At 43.3% G+C, this 24,301-nt stretch overlaps 1 protein-coding gene across 6 annotated transcripts in view; it reads left to right on the top strand.

The window, feature by feature from the left end:
* PHF20L1 (PHD finger protein 20 like 1) overlaps window positions 1-16,291 on the top strand; it is a 67,724-nt gene extending 51,433 nt beyond the window's left edge. For all 6 annotated transcript variants that reach the window (XM_058668462.1, XM_058668461.1, XM_058668463.1 and 3 more), the window contains 7 exons: window positions 4,444-4,605; window positions 6,204-6,385; window positions 7,788-7,887; window positions 9,256-9,451; window positions 12,566-12,923; window positions 14,139-14,301; window positions 15,826-16,291. In XM_058668462.1, the coding sequence (XP_058524445.1) occupies window positions 4,444-4,605; window positions 6,204-6,385; window positions 7,788-7,887; window positions 9,256-9,451; window positions 12,566-12,923; window positions 14,139-14,301; window positions 15,826-15,968 (1,304 nt within the window). In that variant the 3' untranslated portion in view covers window positions 15,969-16,291. The remainder of the gene's footprint in view (window positions 1-4,443; window positions 4,606-6,203; window positions 6,386-7,787; window positions 7,888-9,255; window positions 9,452-12,565; window positions 12,924-14,138; window positions 14,302-15,825) is intronic.
* The last annotated feature ends 8,010 nt before the right edge of the window (window positions 16,292-24,301 follow it).

The raw sequence follows: 24,301 nt of genomic DNA, 5'->3' as shown, positions 1-24,301 counted from the left end.
GGGGAGAACCCAAGTATCTATGTAACTGTGTCACATAATACAATGTAATTACTGAAGTTAAATAATAAATAATTAAAAAAAAAAAAGTTGTTTTTTTCACCACTGAGTGTTGTTTCGTGTATCCTGCTGATGCTTGGTAGGTACCAGACTTGTTTTTGCCTTTGACATTAACCCTTTATACCAGGGCCTGTGGTTCCCATTGTGCAGTCAGCGACTGTTCAGCTCACCTGGCTAGCAAGTGCTTAAAAGCAGGTTCAGATGTACATGGTCTGGTTTCAGACTCACATGTTGATTTTACCTTTTTTTACTTTAAGGATTCTTTGCCAGGCCGTGTGGTCTTCCCAGCAACAGATTTTTACTTCTCTTTGTTTCTCTGCTAAGTTTTCACCCTTTTCTGTTATTTTTTTTTAAAGATTTATTCATTTTATTACAGCCAGATATACAGAGGAGGAGAGACAGAGAGGAAGATCTTCCGTCTGATGATTCACTCCCCAAGTAAGCCGCAATGGGCCGGTGCTGTGCCGATCCGATGCCGGGAACCAGGAACCTCTTCCAGCTCTCCCACGCGGGTGCAGTGTCTCAATGCATTGGGCCGTCCTCGACTGCTTTCCCAGGCCACAAGCAGGGAGCTGGATGGGAAGTGGAGCTGCCGGGATTAGATCCGGCGCCCATATGGGATCCCGGCGGCTTTCAAGGCGAGGACTTTAGCCGCTAGGCCATGCCGCTGGGCCCCCTTTTCTGTTATTTTAAGTGAGGTTACTTTGCGTGGTAACAGCACAGATACCCTGCATGGGGCTTATCAGTAAGAATATAAACAAACAGGGAGTTCAACAGTTATGAACAAAAAGTACAAAATTGTCTACCATGTAGTTCGTCAGTGCAGAGCTGAGAGTTGAGATGCTTATGGTTTGATCGTGTCTGATAATGATTGGTCCTCTTCAACTAGAGCAATAAAAAGACTAATTTTTTTCCTTATGTATTCATACAGTCTGTGATTATGACGTCATCTTCAACATCATCTTATTGCTTCTTAAAACGGGTTATCCATTTGTAAACGACTGATTCTATGGGGCATTACTTCCATACATTTGTGTGAATTATTATTAGTGATTTTGGCAATTTTATACCATACCGCATCGTAAATCAGCATTTGTTTTGACTTCAATTTCAACAAAGTTATTTTTTTATTTTTCAAGGGTTTATTTATATTTATTGGAAAGGCAGATTTACAGAGAGGAGAAGAGACAGATCTTCCGTTCCCTGGCTTACTCCCCAAGTGGCCACAGTGGGTGGAGCTGAGCTGGTTCTAAGCCAGGAACAACTGGGTCTCCCACACGGGTGCAGGGTCCCAAGCCCCGAGGCTCTGGGCCGTCCTCGACTGCTTTCCCAGGCCCCAGGCAGGAAGCTGGATGGGAAACGGACCGCGGGGACACGTGCAGGTCGCTCACATGAGATCCTGACACATGTAAGGCGATGATTTAGCCACTGAGCCATCAGGCTGGGCCCAGAAAAATTCTTGAAGATTCTTTTCAACTGATGTCTTATCCTTCTTAGTACCTCAAACTGGATCCTGTTAAGATGAGTAGTAGCAAGTTAGTGGGCATTAATTTTGATTCAGGTGCAGGTTTTGAAATCTATGCATAATTTATTTACACTGTGAATTTCTGTGACTAGTTTGAAACCCCTACATATGGTAAAAGAAGAAACATTATGATAAAAGGGATACCAAGTGTGTCAAGATATGCTGTGTGGTAAGGTTGGTACTGGGAAGGCCTGTTTAAAATTCGGAGAAGTTGGGGTGATCAAGGAAGGAGGTCTCTGTCGGACGGGGTAGAAGTCCTTTGTCCGGCTGGTGCTCAGTTGCTTCCCAGGAAGCATCTTCACCAAACACCCCTCCCAAAACTGCCTGTTAAATTGATTCTCCCATGAGCTTTTTAAGGTTCCCTCACACACACAGTGCTGCTTTAAATTGTGGGTGGCATATAGGGGGTCCTCAGTGTTGCCTGTGTTCTAGTGATCCTGATGACCGCTGTGTGTTTCACATCACTGCTGTTATACATTACTAAGTGCCATTGAGTTTAAAAGTACACCTTTATTATCTAAAAGTTGTGGAAGTTAGAATTCCAAAACAGGTTCTGCTGGGCTGAAATCAGGGTATCAGGTATCAGGTAGCTTGTCTGTATTCCTTTCAGGATTTCTAGGGAGCAGTCATGCTCTTGTGGGTTCTACAGGCTGTCACGTCTCTTGGTTGATGTTCTGTGATTTATAAAGCTAGCCATAGTCAGTCACATCTTTCTAATGCTGCTTTCTTCTACACTGTTTTGCCTCCCTCCTTCACTTAAAAAATGTAAAAAAAAGAAAAAAGCTTTTCAGAAGTTTATAATTACATAAAAGAGCACGTACTCCCAACTGCTGGTTCATTCCGCCAATGCATGCAATAGTTAATGGTTTGGCCAGAGACAAAGCAGGGAACCAGAATGCAGTCTAGGGTCCCATGCTGGTGGCAGGGACCCTATCTTTGACTTGTTCTTCCTTTTCCCAGGTCCTAATGTGATAGGAAACGTGGCAGCTCATGTCATAAAGCAGAGCCAGAAATGTCAGCCAGATCCTCCAGTGTGTAGCCCTGAGGCCGAACAGCTGTTCCCTTTCACATCTGAGGACCACTGGGACCCTGTGGGGGCGCTCTTCCTTCCATCTGCAACCTTAATTCCCCTGTGCTACACAATGTGAAACGTTTGTAGATTTCGGGGTTTAGGACCTCATCATGATTAGCAGATTGGTATTCTGCCTGTGACAAAGCCCAAGCTAAAGTAGACAACCAGGAAGGCCCAGAGCTGTTACTGCTTTTCTTAATGATCTTGCTTTCCCATTCCCTGCCTTTGTTGGATGTTTTTCACCCTTTTCCACCTCTTGTATCTCCTCTCCTCCAACCTGCTGTTGACATGGAAGGCTCCACATTCAGTTGAGGAAATTTGTGCTGTCAGGTGGGAACTTGCACATCTTCTCTTCACCCTCTCTCCTTTTGTCTCTGTGTAAATAGCAGCAATGTTTTTCTGCATGCCTAACGGCTTATTGCTGCTCTACATCCCCACCCAGCACCCCCGCATCTTTAGATTCATGTAGGAGATGTATCTGATTCCCCTTAAAAAGCCCTCCTCCAGTTCATTTTCTTTTTCTGTTCCCTGAACCTTCCGCTATTCAGCCCATCTCAAGTCGCCTCACTGCTCCAGCAGGGACTGGATGTGAAGACTTGATGACACCGCCCCCCTGTGTGCCTCCCAGCTCTAACCTCACTGCATCTTCCTCTGAGTCTCCTCAGTCACCATCATTGAGCCCACACCACGAGCACTGCCTGCTAGACTGCGGCTCCACTTCTGTGCTCTCCCCACTCTGACGGATGTCTCCCTGCACCCCATACTCTGTTCCACACTGGAGTGATCTTTGGCAAATGAAACTGGACTTGTATCACATTCTTTTCCATCTTAGAACTTTTGAATGGGTTTTTATTGTGTTAGTGTTGTGCCCAGATTTTGAGATCCCCAGGAATCTGAAGTTGATGCAAATGCATAGGGTGGTTTATTCAGGCCAGCCTGGGCTCCCAGCCGTCCCCAGCGCAGTGGGACGGGCTGGGCTGCCCTGAGTTTGGACAGCACGGGATTTTTATACACTTCAGGCCAATTCCACACAATCCCACAATCATGATTGGTCAGTTTGACAGTTAACTTTTAAAAAGAGAAAATTGGCAGGTTTCTATTGATACAGCAAACAGATTTCAAATTGGAGGGCTAAGCCAAGTGGCAGGAAGCTACGGGGCAACGGCTATGGCGGCATACTATGGGTGAGCAAGTCTTATCTAAAAGGCACACCGGGGGTCTTTGCCTTGAGGAATGCTCTGTCATGGTGACTTGTATGCAGGCTGCTAGGCCTGAGAGCTCACGCAGTTTCTTAGCAGGCAAAGCAGGAATTACAAAGGCAGAAAATATTGTAGTTAGCAATGAGCAATGAACAAAGGGTTGGGATTCTGATTCTGAGGTTTCTCCTTAGGATGACACTTAATAACCTGATTTGGATGTTGTCACCCTAGCCTTTTTATAAATGGCAAAGGAAAAAGCTTTTTTTCATCTTACACCTATTGCTGTAGGCTAGATTGTGATTATAATGGGAAAGAAAATTTGGAAACTCATTTTTCAGTTCTGACTGAGAGTTTACTGGTAAGAGTAGAACCCGGTGATTGTTCATGTGTGTATACACTGGATATACTGGTTTCCCAAGTGTTCTTGCCGGACTCGGTGTAACAGGTATGTAATATAGCCAGGGGTGGCTGAGAAAGTGGAGGTGTGATGGTGCTGTGTCCTGAAAGACGTCTCTTTCGTTGCTTTTGTAGAAGCCCAGTATGCTCACCTGTGACTTGAGTAATATTTTTGGGTGTGTCTTGTGTTGCAGACTACTCAGACTATGAAGATAGCTCCCTGGAATTTTTGGAAAGGTGTTCTTCTCCACTAACTCGATCTGGGAATTCTCTGGCTCCGCGCAACGTGTTCATGGAGAAAACTACAACCTATCAGTACCCAAGGGCCATTCTGTCTGTGGATCTTAGTGGTGAAAGTAGGTGTTGCATTGTCTTGGTTCAAACAAAACAGGATTCCTAAATGTAGAAATCAGAATAAAATGTGCTTTCTTGAGTGTGTGTTTGAGCAGGACACACAGTTGAAAAGTTAGGGCATAAGATGACACAAAAATCTGAACATTGGGAGCTTCACCTACTTTTCAATTCATTTAGAGTAAACTTGGCTTGCTGATTGTGAATTGTGATGAGGACATTAGTCTTGGGCCTGCTCTGTAGTGCTTTCCTAGTATTTTCCATCTGAAGGTATTTTTATATCGTTAACTACCAGCTTATCAAACAGTTATTGTTACCCACCCTTTGTAGTAAGCAGGCACAAGGGGTCACTTTAAAGGCTAGTCAGCATTGGCCTAAACTCTTTCTGCCAAACATTTATCATAGTCTTCAACATGTGCTTTGAATTTCTTACACATTTTTTTATTATTTTTTAAAATTTATTTTTAAATTTTAGGTTAATATTTGGCACATTGTCATGGTGACGCAGTACTGCTTTTCAACACGTTGGCATAGCTTAAACTGGCTGCACCCAGCAACCTACATTTGCATTCCCATGTCTTGTCTTTGTGTTCAGATCCTCCTGGCTCCTTTCTTCCAGTTCTTAGAACAGAGTATGCAGCATACTGACCTGCACTCGCCCAGCCCAGGTGTGCTGTATCCTTTTGTTAGCAGAAAGCAAATACAGCACATTGAGTTTCTGTTCACAGACCCATCTATAACCACAAGTCTGTGATGGTATGATATATATATATATATACAGGCAGGTGCTAAGCCCCTACACAGAGACCGGAAACCATGCTGCTTGTAAAGAACACTGTGTTGGAGCTGGACACCACGCTGCTCGTGGGGGGAAGGTGTTGCAGGCCTGCCTCTTCCTGGTACTGTGATGGGCAGCCTGCTGCCCAAGGGAGGCCTCCAGGTCCTGATGCCAAGGACAGTGGCCTGAGGAGCACGTTCCTGCTTAGCAGAGCCTGGAGCCAGGAGTGAACCCTGAAGGGTTGGTCCGCACTTTGGGAAAACACAAGGATCTGATGGATGGTTCTCTTCCGGTCTCTGCTTTTCTTGCGCAGTGCCTTACATGGTTGATACCAGATTCTACAGAAGTCTGCAGGAAGTTTATGGAAAGAGCTCTTGCCAAAGAACTGTGCATGAATTTCATAAGTTTCTTGCACTGAAATAAGCTTATTTTTTAATTTTGTTGCATGAAACTTTTGAAGCATAATAATGCATTATAGCTATGAAAATAATCAGAAAGGATAGTGTGTAGGAAAGTGTGTGGAGCTTATTCAAATGTGAAAAATCAATACAGGTTTAACCATAGTTTCTGTGAGGATGAGGACGAGAGGGAGATTTTGAGCTACTAATAACACTGTCTACATTAGGAGATAACCCAGTCATAATCACTGAAGCTTTAGAACTCAGTGATGCCTTTGCCAGAGACAGATACTGTCTTTTCCATTTGTTTGCTACTCTCTTTAAATGGTTGAAAACCTAAAATTTCTTTCCATAGATCATTTCTTTAGGGAGAGGAGATTAAAAAGGGGGGGAAGTGTGTCAAGTGTGTTTTTTGTGTGTATTGTAGACTTATCTGATGTGGAATTCCTGGATGATTCTTCCACGGAGAGTTTACTCCTGAGTGGAGATGAGTACAATCAGGACTTGGATTCAACCAATTTTGAGGAATCTCAGGATGAAGATGATGCTCTTAATGAAATTGTGCGGTGCATTTGTGAAATGGATGAGGAGAACGGCTTCATGATTCAGGTAACTGGTGACCATCCCTCCTAAATAGGGCTGAGTTAGTCGCTCCAGGTGCCTAGAGAGGTTTTGACATGTTGTCATCTGTCAAATACCAGTGGTAACCATTGGGAAATTTCTGTGTGACAGGAGATGGTTTTCTTGTTTGTGTCGCTTGCCCCTGGTCCTGGAGAGTGATTTTAGGCCTGCGTCCTGAAGCTCCTTGGAAGGGCCACAGGGAAGACTAGACCATGACAATGGTCTCATTACTGTCAGTCAAGCTTAATAGCTCACGCGCTGCAGGTATAGTTACCCTTTAGTGAGCAAAAATAGAAGCACAGGTTTCCAATATTCCCTAGAAACAATGGCAGGCTTTACTGCGAGGGCAGCAGCCTTTCCTCCAGGAAGGATTCTTTCAGAGGAAAGAGCAGCAGCATCCCTCGTCTGTGGTTGCACATGAAGAACAGAAGATGCTAATTAAAGCGGTGACCCCACTAGAAATTCCTTGTGTTTTTCATTTTTTTCAATGATATTTTCAAGTAATGGAGCCACACATTTTTAACATGTGCCGCACAAGTACTTTTAAAAGGGTCATTGCTATAAACTCTCCTATAAAGTTGCTTTAAAAAGAAATCTGTTCCGTGCTGGCCCTCCTCCTGACATGACGGGGCTGTGTGTCCAGCTCACCGCAGACCATCACCGTCGGTCACTTTAGTTGCTCCCGAGGCTCAGAGCACACAGTTGCATGCCTGAGCAGAGGGGTGGCACTGGGGGTGGCTGTCTGAGAGGGAGCCCGTGGTTGGACTTGCCAAGCCTTTGGAAAGAATGTGTAGGTGTGCTGCAATTGTAAAGGCAGCCCTCCCCCAGCCACAGCTTGCAAAAGTTTCTCTAGATGTCATTATGTTCATTCAAGTATGAGTTTATCAGAAAATACTTTGGTGGGTACAACAAAGATTTTTGATTAAGTTTAAATATTTATTGATTGATTTGAAAGTAAGATACAGACAGAGCTGTCTTTCGTTCACTGGTTCACTCCCAAATGGCTGTAACAGCCAGGGCTGCATAATCAGGACTGAAGCCGGAAGTCTGGAGCTTCCTCTGGATCTCCCCCACACTGGGCCATTTTCTGTCATTTTTCCAGGCACATTAGCAGGGAGCTGGGTCTCAAACTGGCACCCATATAGGATGCTGGCACTGCAGGTGGTAGCTTTGCCTACATGCCACAGCACTGGCCCCAGGAAATTCTTGCAATAGTTCACTATTTCAAAAGTAAGATTCATGTTAAGTTATGGCTTCTTATTTTTGTGTCAGAGAAAAATTAATCTAGTAACGGCAAGAAACCCTAGCGGCTGCCTGTGAAGGAAGGGTGTGTGTGTTCCAAGGCGGTGCCGTGGTGCTAACACTGTAAACGCTCCTCTGTTTCCTGCAGTGTGAAGAGTGCCTGTGCTGGCAGCACAGCGTGTGTATGGGGCTGCTGGAGGAGAGCATTCCGGAGCAGTACAGCTGCTACATCTGCCGAGACCCTCCGGGTAAGGCTGCCCTCACTGCCCAGGCCGGGATGCCTGAGCGCCCTCGGCCTGGTCCAGAGCAGATCTGTTGTTTCGAACATCATCACTTCTTGGTCAGTTCCACTCAGCTGCCAAAGGCAAACTTTAAAATGGCCGTCACCATTTGTTAGACTTCGGTCTTCCTTGTTACCTCCTTAGACACACGCACTAGTGCAGAAGTATCAGCACCAGGCCTTCTTCAAGGGCAGAGGCACTGCACAGGTACTGCTTCCTCTGGCAAAATGAGCTTTCGTCTGCTGCCGCTCTTTTCCAGCTCGGCTTCCGTCTGCTGCCGTGTGGGCCTGCGTGCTGTGCTGGCCCTCCTCCTGACGCGGCGGGGCTGCGTGTCCAGCTGACCGCAGCACCCACGGGGCCTCGGATCATCACGCTGCGTCAGTTTAGTTGCCCGTGAGGCGCGCAGCACACAGTTGCATGCCTGAGCAGAGGGGTGGCGCTGGGGATGGCCACCTGAGAGGGAGCCCGTCGTTGGACTCGCTATGCACTGTGCTCATTTTTGCTTTTCTGCATACAAGGTGGTCTTTAGGTAGCCTTCTCTGCATATTTGGTACAATTTCTGTCTCTAAGGCAGAAACTTATGTAGTCTCAGAAGACAAGTGAATTATTTCCATGTCTATAAAAAAGAAAGTAAAAGGGGAACAGCAAATCAGGGTAAGAGGATTATTCAGACTTATATGGTGTTGACAGTTATTGATACATACACCAGCATTTGCTGGGTGACAAATGTCTGTCTGTTAGTCATTGTATTCAGACAGTACATGTGTGTGTTTGCTGTTCACTCAGCAGCATTCATTCAGTATTTTCTGTTTGCCAAACACGATACCATGATTCCTTTCAACTCTGCCTTCAGCTGCCATGCTGTAGTAGAGAATGCAGATACGTGAGTGTCATTTGAGTAGGACCAGCTTATGTAAGTATCTAGGACTGAAGGTGATATCGGATGTTGTGAGGTCACAGACTTGAGGGAAATATCCCTGTTCACTCACCCTGAACTCTTTGTCTCATCTAGTAGAAATCAAGATTAGCTCAGAGAAACAAGAACCTCTGTCTAGTTTCTTTCCAACTCTGATCATTTTATAGAGCAGGTGCCTGCCCCATAGAGGGTGAAGGCCATCTGCTTAAACCCCCATTTGGGACCTACCACCGCATCCTTAGTAATTGCTCCTCTGGTGCGCGGGAATGCCAAGGGCATTCTAGCACCAGGTCCTCGGAGCACTGTGCGTCTGCTCCCAGCGTGAGCGCCGCCTTGCTCACAGCATGACTCAGCAGGGCTGCTGCTGCAGTGGTGTCTGAAAAAGGGACCTTGGTGACGGACATTAACTTCATCTGCAGGTCAGAGGTGGAGCGCAAAATATCGCTATGATAAGGATTGGTTGAATAATGGGAGAATGTGTGGGCTGTCATTTCTGAAAGAAAATTACTCTCATCTCAACGCCAAGAAGATCGTATCCACACACCATCTGCTCGCTGACGTCTGTGGTGTTACGGAAGTGCTGCATGGGTTACAGCTCAAGATTGGCATTCTAAAGTAAGTGATGGTGATGACAGGAGGGTCAGGCTTTAGCACACTTATTAATAAACACTTCCTCAAAGAAGAACCAATCAACAACAGCAAAAGCCTGTGACCCATTGAAGGTTCAGAATGGTACTCTTTTTAAGATCATTTTTATTGGATAGGTAGACTGAGAGAGAGAAGGAAAGGCACAGAGAAAGAGCTTCCATCCGCTGGGTCACTCCTCAAATGGCTGCAGCAGCAGGAGATGAGCTGATCCAGAGCCAAGAGCCAGGAGCTTTTTGTTGATCTCCCATGTGGGTGCAGGGTCTAAAGGCTTTGGCCCATCCGCTGCTCCTTTCCCAGGCCACAGGCAGGGAGCTGGATGGAAAGTGGGGCACCTGGGACACAGACTGGCACACATATGGGAGGCCAGCACTTAGAGGTGGAGGATTAGCCGGTTGAGCCACTACAGTGAGCCCTCCTCCCCCATAGTAGCACTTTGTATAAGGGAGAATAAAATTTAATTTTAGAAAATAAAGATTAATAGAGTTTTAAGTGGCCAGCTGCTTCTGCTTGCTGGCCTGTATCAGGTAAGTGTGGAAAAGGTGGACACAGCATTTGATACTTAACAGTTTTTACACACCCACTATGTGTACAAAGTTTAGTACAATTGAAGTGGTGAACCTTATATTTTATATCATCCTTCAGGAATGCTGTCAAAGTGAAATAATATGTAGGATACGTGTATTTCTATGTATATTTTATGCTTTTTAGTTTGCTTAAGATTGATTTAGAGGGGAACAGCTATGAACCTAAGCTATGTGGTAATTCCAATGTCTGTTTCCCAAAATAATGTCAGATGTTATTAAAGTTCTCTGATGCCTAGTTCTATTCCTCCTTAAAAGAATAGACAACATCCATGTTTCCTATAAAAACTCAAACTGGTTCACCACAAGCATGTTTTTATCTGAACTCACTTGTCTTAGGTGGAAACGTTCCCCTTCCCCGCCTCCCATGCCCTTCCCCGAGTCCCCACCATTATTCCACAGGAGTTCTTTTGAACGGTCCAATCTGTTCCTCCTTGTCCTGCTGATACTGTTCAGCCAGTTACATTTCATTTGGACAGTTGCCATGCGTTTTGATTCTGACGCACCTGTCTTGTTCTCTTGTGCATTCCTTGCTGTTGTCATTGTGATCTTACTGGAGGACACGAGGAGTGTATCTTTCAGCCTTGTGCGCCACTGTCTTCCTGTTTCCCAGGTAGCATAGAGTTCTTCAGCTTGCTCTCCGAGGCCCTCCTTGATAATGTGGAATTCTCTTGGCCATCTTGTTGCCATGCCTTCCCTCTCCTAGGCTTTTATCGCAGATCCTTTGAGCAGTACCCGTCAGACCTTACTTGCTGATGAGCATGCTTTTGCACGCCTAGGCCTTGACTTGTGCCCAGAATATCCACCTGCCACACATCTCTCTAGCAGATGCCTTCTCATGATTATCTGCCCGTCTGGAAATGACTATAACCTTAGCAAACTCCATGCATGCACTTTGGTGTCCTTAATTTTCTTATGTCTGTCTCCCCAGCCTTAGTTCTTTGAAGTAGATCTTCTGTCTTAATTTATCCCCTGGTATACAGTGTAAGTACTTAGTAACTTAAGTGAAATTTGCTCCGTGTGTGTGTGTGTGTTTGTGTGTATCACACATCATGTATTTCTTTGTTAAAGGACTACATAAATGCCAAGACTCAAAGAAGGGAAAAGTTGATTAAACCATTAAAAACAGCTTGGTTCTCCTTGGTTCGGTGCGAATTTATTGGCAGGATTTTAACTTGGTCATGTCTGCCTCCTGAACCTCTCTAAACCTTCTTTATTTTAATGCTTCTGATAGTAATAGTGATTATTATCTCATTACCTACTATGTATTGAAAACCTATTCATGCCAGAAAAGGAGGCTTCCATATGTTGTTTCACTGTTTACAATAGACCTGTGAGAACATCTGCCCTCATCTTACAGATACGTGCTCAAGCACGGAGATTGCCTAACTTGTCCGAGCTCCTCCAGGTCACAGCAGGCTGTGAGCCCTGCACTCAGCTTTCCTTCTGCTCTGCCTGTCCTCCACTGAGAATTTTAGCTTTGTTTGGATGTCTCTAGCATCCAAAAAATGAAATTTATAACTTGAGAAACAATAGTTGGGTATTATATGGAGAAGAATATTCTGACTTCTGAATTGATTTAATTTGAAATCATGAACTCACAAGCATTATTGAGCCTTTTGAGAGGATCTTGCCTTCGGATGTCCTTCTCTCCAGTAAGTGCTGTGCCGTGATTGCTGATTGACTTAATGCGCAGTGCTGATTGCCACAGGAATGGTCCAGGCACACTTTGCTCACAGATCAGTGAGGGCAGGCGTAAACGAGCATTGTAATACTGCGCTTGGACAGAATGCTTCGGAATAAAAGCACATGTGTGATTCAGCAATTCCAACTCGGAAAATGTATCTGACTGAAATAGGCCCAGCTGTCTGTGAAGACATACATGAACTAACTCATTCTTTTTCTCCCTCTCCCACTCCCTGGTCAGTAGTGGGGGGTTTCCTGGACTTGGCCGGAAATCAGGCCTGTTGCGTGGCGAGACTACATGGGTAATTAGTAGGAGAAGGGAAATCGTATGCTGAAGTAGAAAAATGCCCAGAAGAGAGATGTTTGAGGGGTGAAGAAAAGAGCAAGAGAGAGAGAATGGTTTCCCATTTAAAAATTATGTCATGTATATAGAAAATGTCTGAGAAATTGTCCCTCAGTTATGACTGCCATAATGAAAGAGATTTTTACTTTGTGGACATGTGAAATTGAATTTTTTTTCCTGTAACATGAGCTCCTATTCTTTTGTGATTAAAGAAATGTTTTAAAATAAAATTCGTGTAAGTTTTCCATATCATACAATGAAAAAGCGATAAAGATCATAGGAAAAGAGAAACATATCAAATAATGATGTGAACCATCAACAGAATTAAGTTCAAGGTTGCTTTTCTGAGCATTCTTTCTTTGCACTTGAGAAGTGCCCAAGCCTTGCTTTTGTCTGATTCTGCCCTCCTCCAGTCTGATTGTGTCACTCGGTGCTTTTTGTGAGCTGCCGCTTCTCCCCCTTTGCTTGAAGGAACAAGCATCACCCTGACCTTCAGCTCTGGGCGTGCTCCGGGAAGCACAAAGACCGAGAGGAAGCCCTGGCAGAGAGAGAGGGAGCAGCGCGAGACACGGTGACTCCAGAAGAGAAGAAACCTGTTGAGAACCGCAGAGAACCTGCTCACCTGCCCCTCAGAACTGAAGGGACTTACATTACAAGTGAGCACAGCTATCAAAAGCCACAAAGTTTTGGCCAGGACTGCAAAGCTCTTGTAGACCCTGGGAGCTCAGACGACGATGATGTTAGTAGTTTTGAAGAGGAGCAAGAATTCCACATAGGAGAGAAAAACCACATAAAATTCTCAGCAAAAGTGCATAGACTGTCTGAAAAGGTAAAACTGGTTCATTTTCCCTTTGTTTGGATCATGTGATAGACTAACACAAGAAAATTTTGTTAATTACAACCTACATTCCCAGATTCATATTATTTTGTAAAGGTGAAGACTTTGTTTTCTCTATAGGAAAATGCTGGCAGTGGAAATATTTAGTTATCCCCTCATTCACATTTGTAATAATTCAGTATTACTGTTACCCTAGCAAATGTTTAATTAACTACACTCAGTGTCGCCACCTCACCCTCGCCCCAAGAGCCGCACTGTATCCGAATGAAAATGTCTCCATGTGATAATGAAAGTACTTACGGCAGAAATGATTTGTCTCTTACACGTGTTTCACGGAAAGCCTGCCCCCTCACTGTTTTTGCTCCCTTTAGCACATTTGTAAGTGTGTATCATTCCATTATGCAGTAAACTGAAATCCTACAGCTCTTTTTGCACATGGAATTTTATAAACTACTTTCCTATTCACTGAGGTCATCTTAAAGATTTTGTAACATTTTTTAGTGATCTTTCAATTATCAAAGCCAGTTTCACACTGGTTCTTTATTTCTGATTTCCTTATAAAGTAACCATGTAAATGTGTGCTTTCTATTACTTTAAAAATGTGTGTTTCGTGAAACCTGTAGTAGATTAGTTTTTGGCAAATTAATATTCCTCACGTAAAATGAATTGTTACTAGCGAACCCAAGTCCAGATTTAGGGTATGTGTTAGATGTGTGTGTGCTCATGCGCACGCTGGCCCCAGCTCTTTGGCCCTCTCGTGGTTTTGAGTCACTTCCCTTCCCCTCAGCTCATGACTGAATTGTGGCAGTGAAGCCCAGGTTGCAGTTTAAAACTTCTTACTGGTCTTTGACAGTTTTGTCCATTTTTCCGTCATTGCTTTGCCCTGGTTCCAGGTAGGTCATTTTAGGGTTAGCTGAAGACGGGGCCCATCTGTGCGATGTGTCATTCTCATTGTGGAATGCACTGAGTGACTTTGTCTCCTTGGCACGTTTTGTGGAGCCCTCTCCCCTTGGTACATTGTGCTAGCCTTCAGAGAAGCCCCAGGTGCCACTTGATCATGGCCCAGCACCTCTGTTGAAGTACCCCACGAGTCAGGGTTTCCCTGACCATTGTTGGGGGGTGTGGCTTTTAATGTAATTTCCCCATACTTATGACATTGCATTTTATCCAATTCTTTGTTTTTTTTTCAATGGTCTTTTGAAAAAGAATCCAGCTGAAGGGAATATGGTATTTGTTTATAATGATAAAAAGGGCACTGAAGACCCACAAGCCTCCCATCTTCAGTGGCAGCTCAACCTCTTGACACACATAGAAAATGTGCAGAATGAAGTCACCAGCAGGATGGACCTAATAGAAAGAGAAGTTGATGGTAAGTGCGGAACTAAACTACACCTGTAGTGTGTCTGTTATTTATGAAGAGATGATTTAGAACGCTGTAGGAAATGGAAACTACAGACTGCTGGAACCTCATTTCTCTCTTGACTTTGTGCTTAACATTCTTGTGTCTTTAAGGCGAAGATGGTCAAACAGGGTGCTATGTTACATGGTTGGGTTTTTATTCACATGGTTATTAAACCATCCGTCTACCAGGCTTGATAGAGAACATTCATGGAGTATTTTTCATTTTGTTTTGAGCCATATTGCTTCTTTAAATCAGCATGAGAAATTTATACATATTTGAAATGTGAGAAGAAAAGCATTTTGAATATTTGTTTTAGCTTTGGTTAGTACTTAAGTGAAATTAACAAAACAAACTCCTAGAAGAAAAAGTAGATAAACTTTGGATTTGCATATAGATTTTCAAATACTCTTTGTTATATATCTTACGTCTTAATTTTGTCCTTACAAAGGAAGTTTGAAAAGTAAAGGGTATAGCACACATTCATTCCACAGTTAAGGGTCAGTTAGATGATCTGGTGCCCCGCCTAGTGCTCTTCCTCATGTTCTCGAACTTCTCTTGTTTTTTCCTGGGCTCAGAGCCTGCGTCCCACCAGCCCCCACCCCTTTGGTTTATTTTGCACTTCTGAAAGTGTGTAATACCTCTGCACTGCCCTGAATGAGACCCTCTGCCTTCGGGTTTCCCTGAGATAAGTGGAGGGCAAATGGAAGCTCATTAGATGTCCTCTGTTTGCTTAGAAGTTAAATGTAGACTTAATGTGTAGCATGCATGTTTTGAAGAAAGAGAAATGTGGCTTGAACACTGTTCTATTTATGGGTAGATTTCCAAAGAAAGCATTAATTTTAAAAACGTAGAATGTAGCTAATGCCCTTCTGACTAAATACAGAACTGTTTAGAAACAGTTTCTAAAAAGTAGTGAGACGATGAGATTGAAAAGGGCACAGCAGTTACCACTACCTTTCCTTTGTTACACTGAACTGTGGGTTATTTTTTTTTAAGCAAATGGTTAGAACAGCTAAATTTAGTTTCCATGTCCTAGAGATAGATGGTTTAAGAATAAATTGATCAAAAGCTTTAGCAGAAAAAGCAAACAATTGTGCAATACGATTGACATGGGGAAAGCACAGCAAATAGCTGTAACTCTGCTCTTACGATGGTGGTGCAAACTCGATGAGAAGAGGGGGTCCCTTTAGGTGAATCGCTCTTACTACCCACGTGAGGGAGTGAGTAACCATAGCTTCCTTTTCCAGAAAAGTAGTAAAGGTGATATTTAAAAATGTAACTAGTATATATGCAGAGGAGAAAATGATCTAAGCAGGTAACATCTCCCAAAAAGGACTAGAAGTTTGCTTGATGAGAGAAAGGATTCTTCACTACAGATGACTTAAGTGTAAAGACAGAATTGAACCATCAGCTCCATCACTTTCCCGTCGTTTTACCATTTTCTGACTCTGCTTCCAGCTGTCATTTGGATTTGTTCTCTTCTCTCTTCAGTTCTGGAAAGCTGGCTTGATTTCACAGGGGAATTGGAGCCACCAGATCCTCTGGCAAGACTGCCCCAACTTAAGCGCCACATAAAACAGCTCCTGATTGACATGGGGAAAGTACAGCGAATAGCAACTCTCTGCTCTGTGTGACAATGGTGAATACTAATGAAAAGATACAGGTTCCTTTAGGTGAGCCTCGCTTCCTGTCCACATGAGGAAGTGGACAGTTAAAAAGCTCAGTGATGTTTCGTGATTTACTGCTTTGTGACATCCATGATGGCACCTTGGAAAACAAAGCAAAGCGAAGCGCAACTTTCTCAAGGAAGCTTCTGTCAGAACATCCTGAGCAGACTGCAGGTGGCGATGTGTCTCAAGGAGAGTGTCATCTATGCTAGGAAATCAAACAGTCAGATTGGCAGGATTTTTGAGTATTTTACATGAAGCTCAAGATACCCATAGAAAGAAGTATGGTATACTTACTTATATGAACTTAAGTAGAAGGAGTCATGCTTACAAGCCAGCATTTGGCCAAAAACACAGTTGTAAAGAAAATTAATTCTGGAGAGTTCCACAAGGTTGTTCCAGGAACTGTCTTCTCAGCAGTCAGATCCAGCTGCGCGGAAGTTTGAGCTGTTAAGCTTCTAGAGGATCGTGAGCTATTTTTTGGATGATGAATGTCCTTAATCAGAAAACTGACAGTAGAAGTCTCACTTCTGGAGAAAAAAATTATGACGCTCTTACTTCAGTATGAATGTATTTGAAAAACACCAAATAATTGGAATTTATTGCAGGCATTAAGCTCTGTAGAAACAAACTGTCTTGCAGTGGGTCTGATGTGCCAAATGTTAACGAGCCTGCAGGAAGAAGATTGTAAACATTGAGGGTTCTCTCACCCCCCGTTTTCTGCAACATCATCAGCCCATGTAAGACCAACACATACTACTACTATAAAATAGTTGGATGACAGTGTTCAGGATGCAACATACAGTTTAACCCTGAATATGCTTGGTATTTGCCTTCATAAAAAAGAAAAAAACAAAAACTTGTAAATAACCTCAGCTGGGATGAGAAGTGACAAAAACATCCAAGTAACCCGCGGCTGTGAACTTTGAGCTGCTGCTAGCAGAATACTGGAAAAGTTTCATCTCTGAAGATGAGTTTTATTTTTGAAAAATACATGCACACTCAAAAATTTTAGCTTTGATTACACATGGACAACTTTCTGAAACCAAAGGCAACTAAGTTGCTGTCTTAGCTCTTGTTGGACTTTGAGCCGAGGTCCTACTGTTTGCCTATCCCCCATGAGTTTGTGCACCCCAGGGCTCCCTCCGCAGATGTGGGAAAGTGTATGTGCTTGTTACAAACACACACACAACATTCAGATGTACATAGCGACACATATTTATATTACACATATCTAGTTTTATTACTATAGACTATATGAATTGGTGGGTTAACATGAAATGTTACCTTTTAACAGACTTCTTAAAATTTAAAAATGTATGTACAGGTTTTGAAATTTTTTTAAGGGGGAAAAAGGACTGGTATGAGGAGGCTACTTGGTGACTTACAACACTTGAATATTTTATGCCTCGTTCTGTTTATCAGTTCTGGAACTCTGTATAAATGCAGTTTAGAACTGATAGACAGTAAACTTGAATTTATCTTTGACAAGAATACATGCCACTGTACAGATATTATTTAAATTTGCAAACACACTGTTCTATATGTAAGGTACTGTATGTAAAACTCTTTATTAAAACTGTTCCACATAACCTAAAATTTCAGCTTGCCTTTTTGCAGCCTTATATTTTGATGTAAAGATTAAAAGAATGTGCAAAACATTTTATTGCCTTTTGAGATTCTCCAACTTGACATGTGCCAAAGATCAACACATAAACTATGGTCCTATGTATTTACCTGTGATGCAGTAATTTTGTCAGAGATCTTGCTGATAAATGCAAAGCTTTAGCAGAGGTGATATTGTGAGGTAGTTGCTTAAATTTGCATATTAAAATAACAAAAAATGCCTGTGTTCTCTGTGTGGACTAAATTTGCTAATGTCTGTGTGTCAAGATTGATATTCTCCTTTTGGCTTTTGCTTTGTAATAATGGCTCTTAGGTGTTCCCAGTTTGGCTACATTCTAGACATTGACTTTTTATTTCGTTTTTCAACAGCAAAGGAAGTAGTCCCTTAACCTAGGAATGATTGTGTTGGATTCTCGTCACACACACAGAAGAGCCTTGTGTCCAGGAAAATTTGTCCTTTCGAACCCTGGCGAACATGGTTAAATTCATGCACCTTTGTTCTAATAGTACAGATTGAACATCCGACTTCACAAATACAAAATCAGAAATACACCCCAAATGTGGTGGAACTTCTTGCGCATGATGTGTGACAATGGAAAATTCCATCCCTGATCTCACATCACAGTCTTGGTCGAAATGAGGGCACAAGGATGTGCTGTTGAGAAATTACTTTCACACTATGTATATAAAGGTGCATGGGAAACATAAACGAAGTTCCTATTCAGACCTAAGTCACATCTTAAAGATACTGCATTGGGTGTATGCAAAACATTTGGAATCCAGAGCTCTTCTGGTCCTGAGCATTTTGGATCAAAGATAGTCAACCTGTGTCTAAAATGAAATTAGTTTTTGTCAGCAGCCAGCAAATTAGAGTGCCATTATTAATTAGTTTTCTTAAAGTGTTAGTATATATGAATTAGAAATCTGAATTTTAAAAATGTATATGAAATTATTTGCACATCCATGTCATACAGAGGATGTTAACAGTTGATTGAAACCCTTTTAGAACAGATTTATTTATTTATTTAAAAGACTTTGAAGGAGAGGGAGGAAGAGCAAGCGTGCACTTGCGTTCACTGCTTCACTCTCCAAATGGCAGTAACAGCCAGAGCTGGGCAAGGTCAAAGCCAAAGGCAGACGGTAAGAGCTTCATCTGGATCTCGCAAGTAGGGGCTGCGGCTGAAGCATCAGTCATCTGCTGCCTTCCCAGGCGTGCCAGCGGGAGCTGGATCGAAATGGGGCCTCTAGGGTGCTGAGCAGCACCAGGTGGGATGTTAGCCTTACCCAGTGTGCACACCACCAGCCTGTGGCTGAAGCCTTGCTATGGAAGTTTCAGAGGGACACATCCATTGCAAGTGCTTCCAATGAGACTTTGCCTTTCAGCCTTTTACTATACCAGTATAGACACATTTAAGCAATAAACTAGAGAGCATTTCTGGAAGATGTTTTAATTGCTGTCTAAGCAGGATAGGATGGGTGTTTCTAGGAAGAGGGAGCCTCCTTGTTAGATGACTCTGAAGTGTAATTTGTATTTCTTCACAGTTCATTTCTGCTTATTTCCATATTTAAGAATAGTGTAATTTTTCCTGAAAAGGGACCGATTGTTTCTGTAATTTCAGGCAAAGCTCCTTTTCCTGCAGTCTTACCCCCACTGATTTACTTCTTCTCAGATGTTCTCACAGATACAAAAAGAAACCTACTGTGTCCCCTCCAGGCAGCTGAGCCTCATGCCAGTCTCATTGCCTGTTAATGACACTCAGAGCTCAGGCTCGAAATGGAGAAATTGCTCACATCCATTTCCTCACAGTGTCTTCCGCCTGGAAGCCCACTACTTTCCATGACAAGTGCTGAGGAGCTATTAATGCTGAAGTTCTAGTCTTAATTCTAACCCATCAAAATAACTACTGCCATCCTGTGGCAGGCACTGTTCACTACTGCAGTGTCTATACTAATTGAATAATTTTGTAAAACAGGTAAATGATTATGTTCTTGATGAGATCACAGGTTTGAGACAAACTTTCAATTAAGAAATTAAATTCAGAATTCCAACCTTGTGCTACTTTGAGTTCCTGTTGACTTCAACTGTTGTCATTTCAGTTTTCTGCTCTGAAACCTCTAGGTATGATTTCAAAGTGTTAAGTCTGTAATTGATCTTTGGCAGTTTTTCTACCCATTTATCAAGTGTCTCTCTAAACCCAGACAGTCCTTGCAGTTGGTTTCTCTTCCCATGAGACGCAGTCCATTAGGGCAGGCATCATGCAGACTCCTGTACTGTGCCAGGTGGCCGGGGAGAGCGAAACTGGTATGTGTTACTGCCGCTCAGCAGCAGCGACACTAAAAACACCTAGTCATATTCTTGGGGGTCCGGGAAAAACTGGCAAAAGCGGCTGCGTTTAAAACCTTCTCTCTGCTGCGCCTGTCCCCGTCTGTCTAAGCTTTCCTACCCGCTTCTTTGCCGCCCTTCCTCCTGTTTTCCACCACCCTTCTTCCCAATTCTTCCCATTTCTGAATTCCCCCCATTCCCCACGTAAGAGCCACCAGAATGTCATGAACCAAAAAGACCTTGCCAAACCAAAAGGGCTTTAGTGCCGAAAACGAGCTGCTTAAATATAGTTCTTCCACCAATCACTTCTGCCCGTGGTCCACGGGGCGCTATCTGATAGGCCAGCAATCGCAGCGAGGGAGAATTAGCCTATCCTTGTGACTTCCTGCCTGCCTCCAGGCGGAAACAAGTCCCGCCTCCTGGTACTCGGCCAGCCGCCATCTTGAAGCCCCTCATCCGTGTGGGGACGGCCGCTCCGTACAGGTATGTGCTGTACGCCCAGGACTCTATATATGGAGTCTCCCTCTGACTGGTTACTAGCAGCGTGGTCCTCTGAGCTTTGATCTCTTGATCTATATGGAAACGATGCCTCATTTAGGACATTATTTTGAAAAGTAATGAACCTAGAAGCTTTCAATAAGTAAACTGAAAATTCAGTAGACATACCAGATGTCATCTATGTACCCCCATTAAGTTATGCAGATTAGTGCTCATGACAGTTTATAGGATAAGATAAACAGAAAACAGCTGCCAGTAAGACAGGTGCTATCAAAGCTGGCCAAAGAACCAAAGGGCGGGGCAAGCAGGTGGACTTGTGGGGGTGGGGCGCATCAGTGCGCAGTTCCAAGTGTGTGTGTGTGTGTGTGTGTGTACACGCGCATGAGTCTGACTTGTAATTTTTGAAAAGTTGGAATCCACTCCTGCTATCTCTAGTCTTTGAGAGCCGGCAACAAAAGTTGAATGCAAATTGTTTATTCCAGAGATGGACCTAGAAAGAGTGAGGGCAGAGCAGGGAGGACAAAGCTCATTCAAATGGGCATGGTTGGCACGCTACCTGCCAGTGAGGCTTTGGTTCTCTTGAAGTTACTCATCATAAATGTAATCAACTGAAAACAGCAGTGCCAGGTCCAGACTGTATTAACTATTACTATCCTGTAATATGTCTTTAAATCTGGTATTGTGATGTCTCTGGCACTTTTATTTTTAATGTTGTTTAAGATTGTTTTAGCTATTTGGGGCCTCTGGTGCTTCCATACAAATTTTAATATTTTTTTGTAGAACTAAGAATATCATTGGTACTGTGGCATTTCTTTAAAGGTGAGTTAGGCTGATGCAAGTGGGGAAAGGGAAGTGAAACTGGGATCCACTTGCTTCCAAAGGAAGTCCTGGAGGAAGCAGAAACATCCTAACTGGGTCAAGTCAGAAAAGACTTGAAACCATCATGCTGGCCTGTGCTCTGAGATCCTGGCTGTCTTTGGTTTGATTTCTCCAATGAAAGAATACTTGAATCACAGGACTGTTGAGAAACTCCATTTGAGAGCCACAGAGGGCAAGCTCCAAGTAAGAGTGAGAAACCACCAGCGAAGAATGCACCACTGGGGCCCAGCGTCATAGCCTAGTGGCTAAATCTTTGCATGGGTCGGAATCCCATGTGGGCGCCAGTTGGTGTCCCAGGTGCTCCACTTACCATCCAGCTCCATGCCTGGGGCCTGGAAAACAGTAAAGGACAGCCCAAAGCCTTGGGAACCTGGACCTGTGTGAGAGACCTGAAAGAAGTTCCTGGCTCCTAGCCTCGCACCAGCTTAGCTCCGGCCGTTGTAGCCACTTAGGGAGTGAGCCAGAGGACAGAAGAGCTTTCAGCTCTGTCTCTCCTTCTCTGTAAATCTGCCTTTCCAATAAAAAGAAAATTAAAAAGAATGCACCACTGCACTCGCTTCCTGCAGGGCAGACTGATGGCTGAGATTAGACAGGAAAGTCGGCAGGAGCACTCAGCATGGTTTCAAGGAGAGGCAGAGGTGGAGGTACGGACAGTTCCGTGTTCCTGCAGGGCAGGCCTGAGCAGTGACTCTCAGCCACCTCGTGCGGGACTCCTGCAAGGGGAGCCAGTGACGTCAGCACATGGTGAGGTCAGCTCACGGTGCTCAGGTGCTTGTAAGTCTTGACAGTTGAGGACATGATGACAGCAGACAGGTGTGTGTGATAATGTCTTTGACAGTACAAGTTTCTTGTTTTACGTTTACATTATCCAATTTGAGGCATCCAGGTATATGAAAGTTAGTGGTATGCATTGAAAAATACATGTATTTTCTGGAAGGATTTTTTTTTTTTTTTTTTTTTAAGGAGGAAAGTTCAACTCTAACCAAGCATAATGTTCCACAAATTAGCCATGGAAGAAAAGGGAATGACTTCACAGGATTGTTAAGATGCTAGAAAAGGGGCTAAGTCATCCTGCAAGGATGAATCATAGTGCAAAATCAAATGTGGCGTTTTCTCCACTGCAGAAAACACAGTCCCAGCACAAGCAATAGCTCAAGACAGAGAACAGCTGGGCGATGCAGAGAGGAGTGCTGTCAGGGGCGTGTGCCTCCGGCTTCAGCAGTGCATCTGCTGGGGAAAAACGTAATGAGGACTGAGGAGGAAACACTCCCAAGGGTAACACTTCAGAGGGTCGCAAACCCCGGGGCCAGAGTCCAAGGCCCTGGTCCGCTGATGATTAAAGTCTGGCAGTGCACTCTGCACACTGAGCTGCAGGAGGAAGCGGGAAGTGAAGGGTTTCAAATAGATTCACAGACATGCATAAAAGGCTGCCACCAGAGATAACTTCTGGTTTGCAAGAAAAACATCAAGTGGCAGTTATAGGGTCGTCACTGCATTATGCATCTTCTACTTACCAATTCGTTTTCAATCACACTGTCCTATGCAGTGGCCATTGCAGATACGGAGATCAGACAGCTTGGCCAAGGCTCGTGGTCAGTACCTCAAATAGTCCTGAGTCCAGGATTCCAGTAGATGTCATTTCCTGTCCAAAGTTATCCACTCTTCCTGCTCATGCAATATATTTCTCAGTGAAGTGTTTGTGCATAGTACGTAATTGCGTCATTAAAAAATATACTCTGCCATGCTCTAAGTTGTGAGCCATTTGCATGTATTGTAATAATTTATGTTAGGTTTTAAGTGTGTGCCACTTTGTTACTTTTTGTGTTTGGCTCATTTCCCCTGCCTTTCTTCTCTGTTTGTGTCTTCTCTGCCGTTCTCTGGGTTACTTGAACAATCTTTTAGAATTCTGTTTTAGTTATCTATAGGGTTTGAGCATATATTTCCATACATCCTTTTAGTGATTGCCTAAGCTATTTCATTATAGAAGAAACCTTTGAAAAGTTCATGCCTATGTGAATTCTGAAAGGAGAAGAGGCATGGCTTTGGGGGGGGGGGTCGTCTTTGTGCCAAAATCAATTCATCACTTAACCTATCTTTTTCATTGACTGTTTGAACTGCTCTCACATCTAAGCTATATGTAATAATGGGCTGATTTTTTTTATCAGTTTAGTGAAATCAACAAGGATGGTCCTATTTTCCTTACTTTTACTCTCCTTTATTTATAATAATATTAAATATTTCCTGTCCCCAGTAAGAACCACATCACTATTGTTCAAAGTTTTACTGTTAACTACCAAAGATAATTTAGAAAACCCGAGAAGGAAAACACATTGTATTTACCATTATAGTGTTTTGATGAGTCCTAATCCTGATTTCTTTGGGTTTATTCTCTGGGTTTTCTTTGGCTTCATAAATCTGTAGGCTTTTGACTTTTGCCAAGTTTGCAAAACTTTCAAATATCATTTCCACAGGCACGCTTTCAGTTTCAGCTTTTTTCCTCCCAAGTGGTGTCTTGACCATGGTACTGAGCTCCCTTCCCAGTTTATGTATTTTTTAATTTATTTCATTCCTTTTGTTCAGGTTGGATTATTTTTATTATTTTGACCAAAAATTTATAGACTCCTTCCTGTCTGTTTTGTTCGACATACTTGTGGAGTTTTTTATTTTGGCTGTTTTACTTTTTAGTTCTGACATATCTTTCTTTTTTTTTTTTTTTTTCATAATCTTACTTAGTTGATTAGGATACAAAGGGTCAAGGGCTACAGGAAAGTGGGTAATGCCATTGTTTCCACACTAATATCATCGTTTTTTCTCTATATCTGGGCTCAGGGGAGAAACAAAGGGAGAAGCCCACCCAATCTCCCACCCATCCCAGGTCCCCAATGTGAGGCACGCTCCGAGGGTTCTGCTCAAGAAGTTTTGATAGTTCAACAGTTCTGAACTGCTGCCAATGTAGCCGTTCCAATCGCGATGA

The sequence above is a fragment of the Ochotona princeps genome, chromosome 9, assembly GCF_030435755.1.
Source record: "Ochotona princeps isolate mOchPri1 chromosome 9, mOchPri1.hap1, whole genome shotgun sequence".
Lineage (NCBI taxonomy): Eukaryota > Metazoa > Chordata > Mammalia > Lagomorpha > Ochotonidae > Ochotona > Ochotona princeps.
This window is presented reverse-complemented; position numbering and strand designations above follow the sequence as displayed.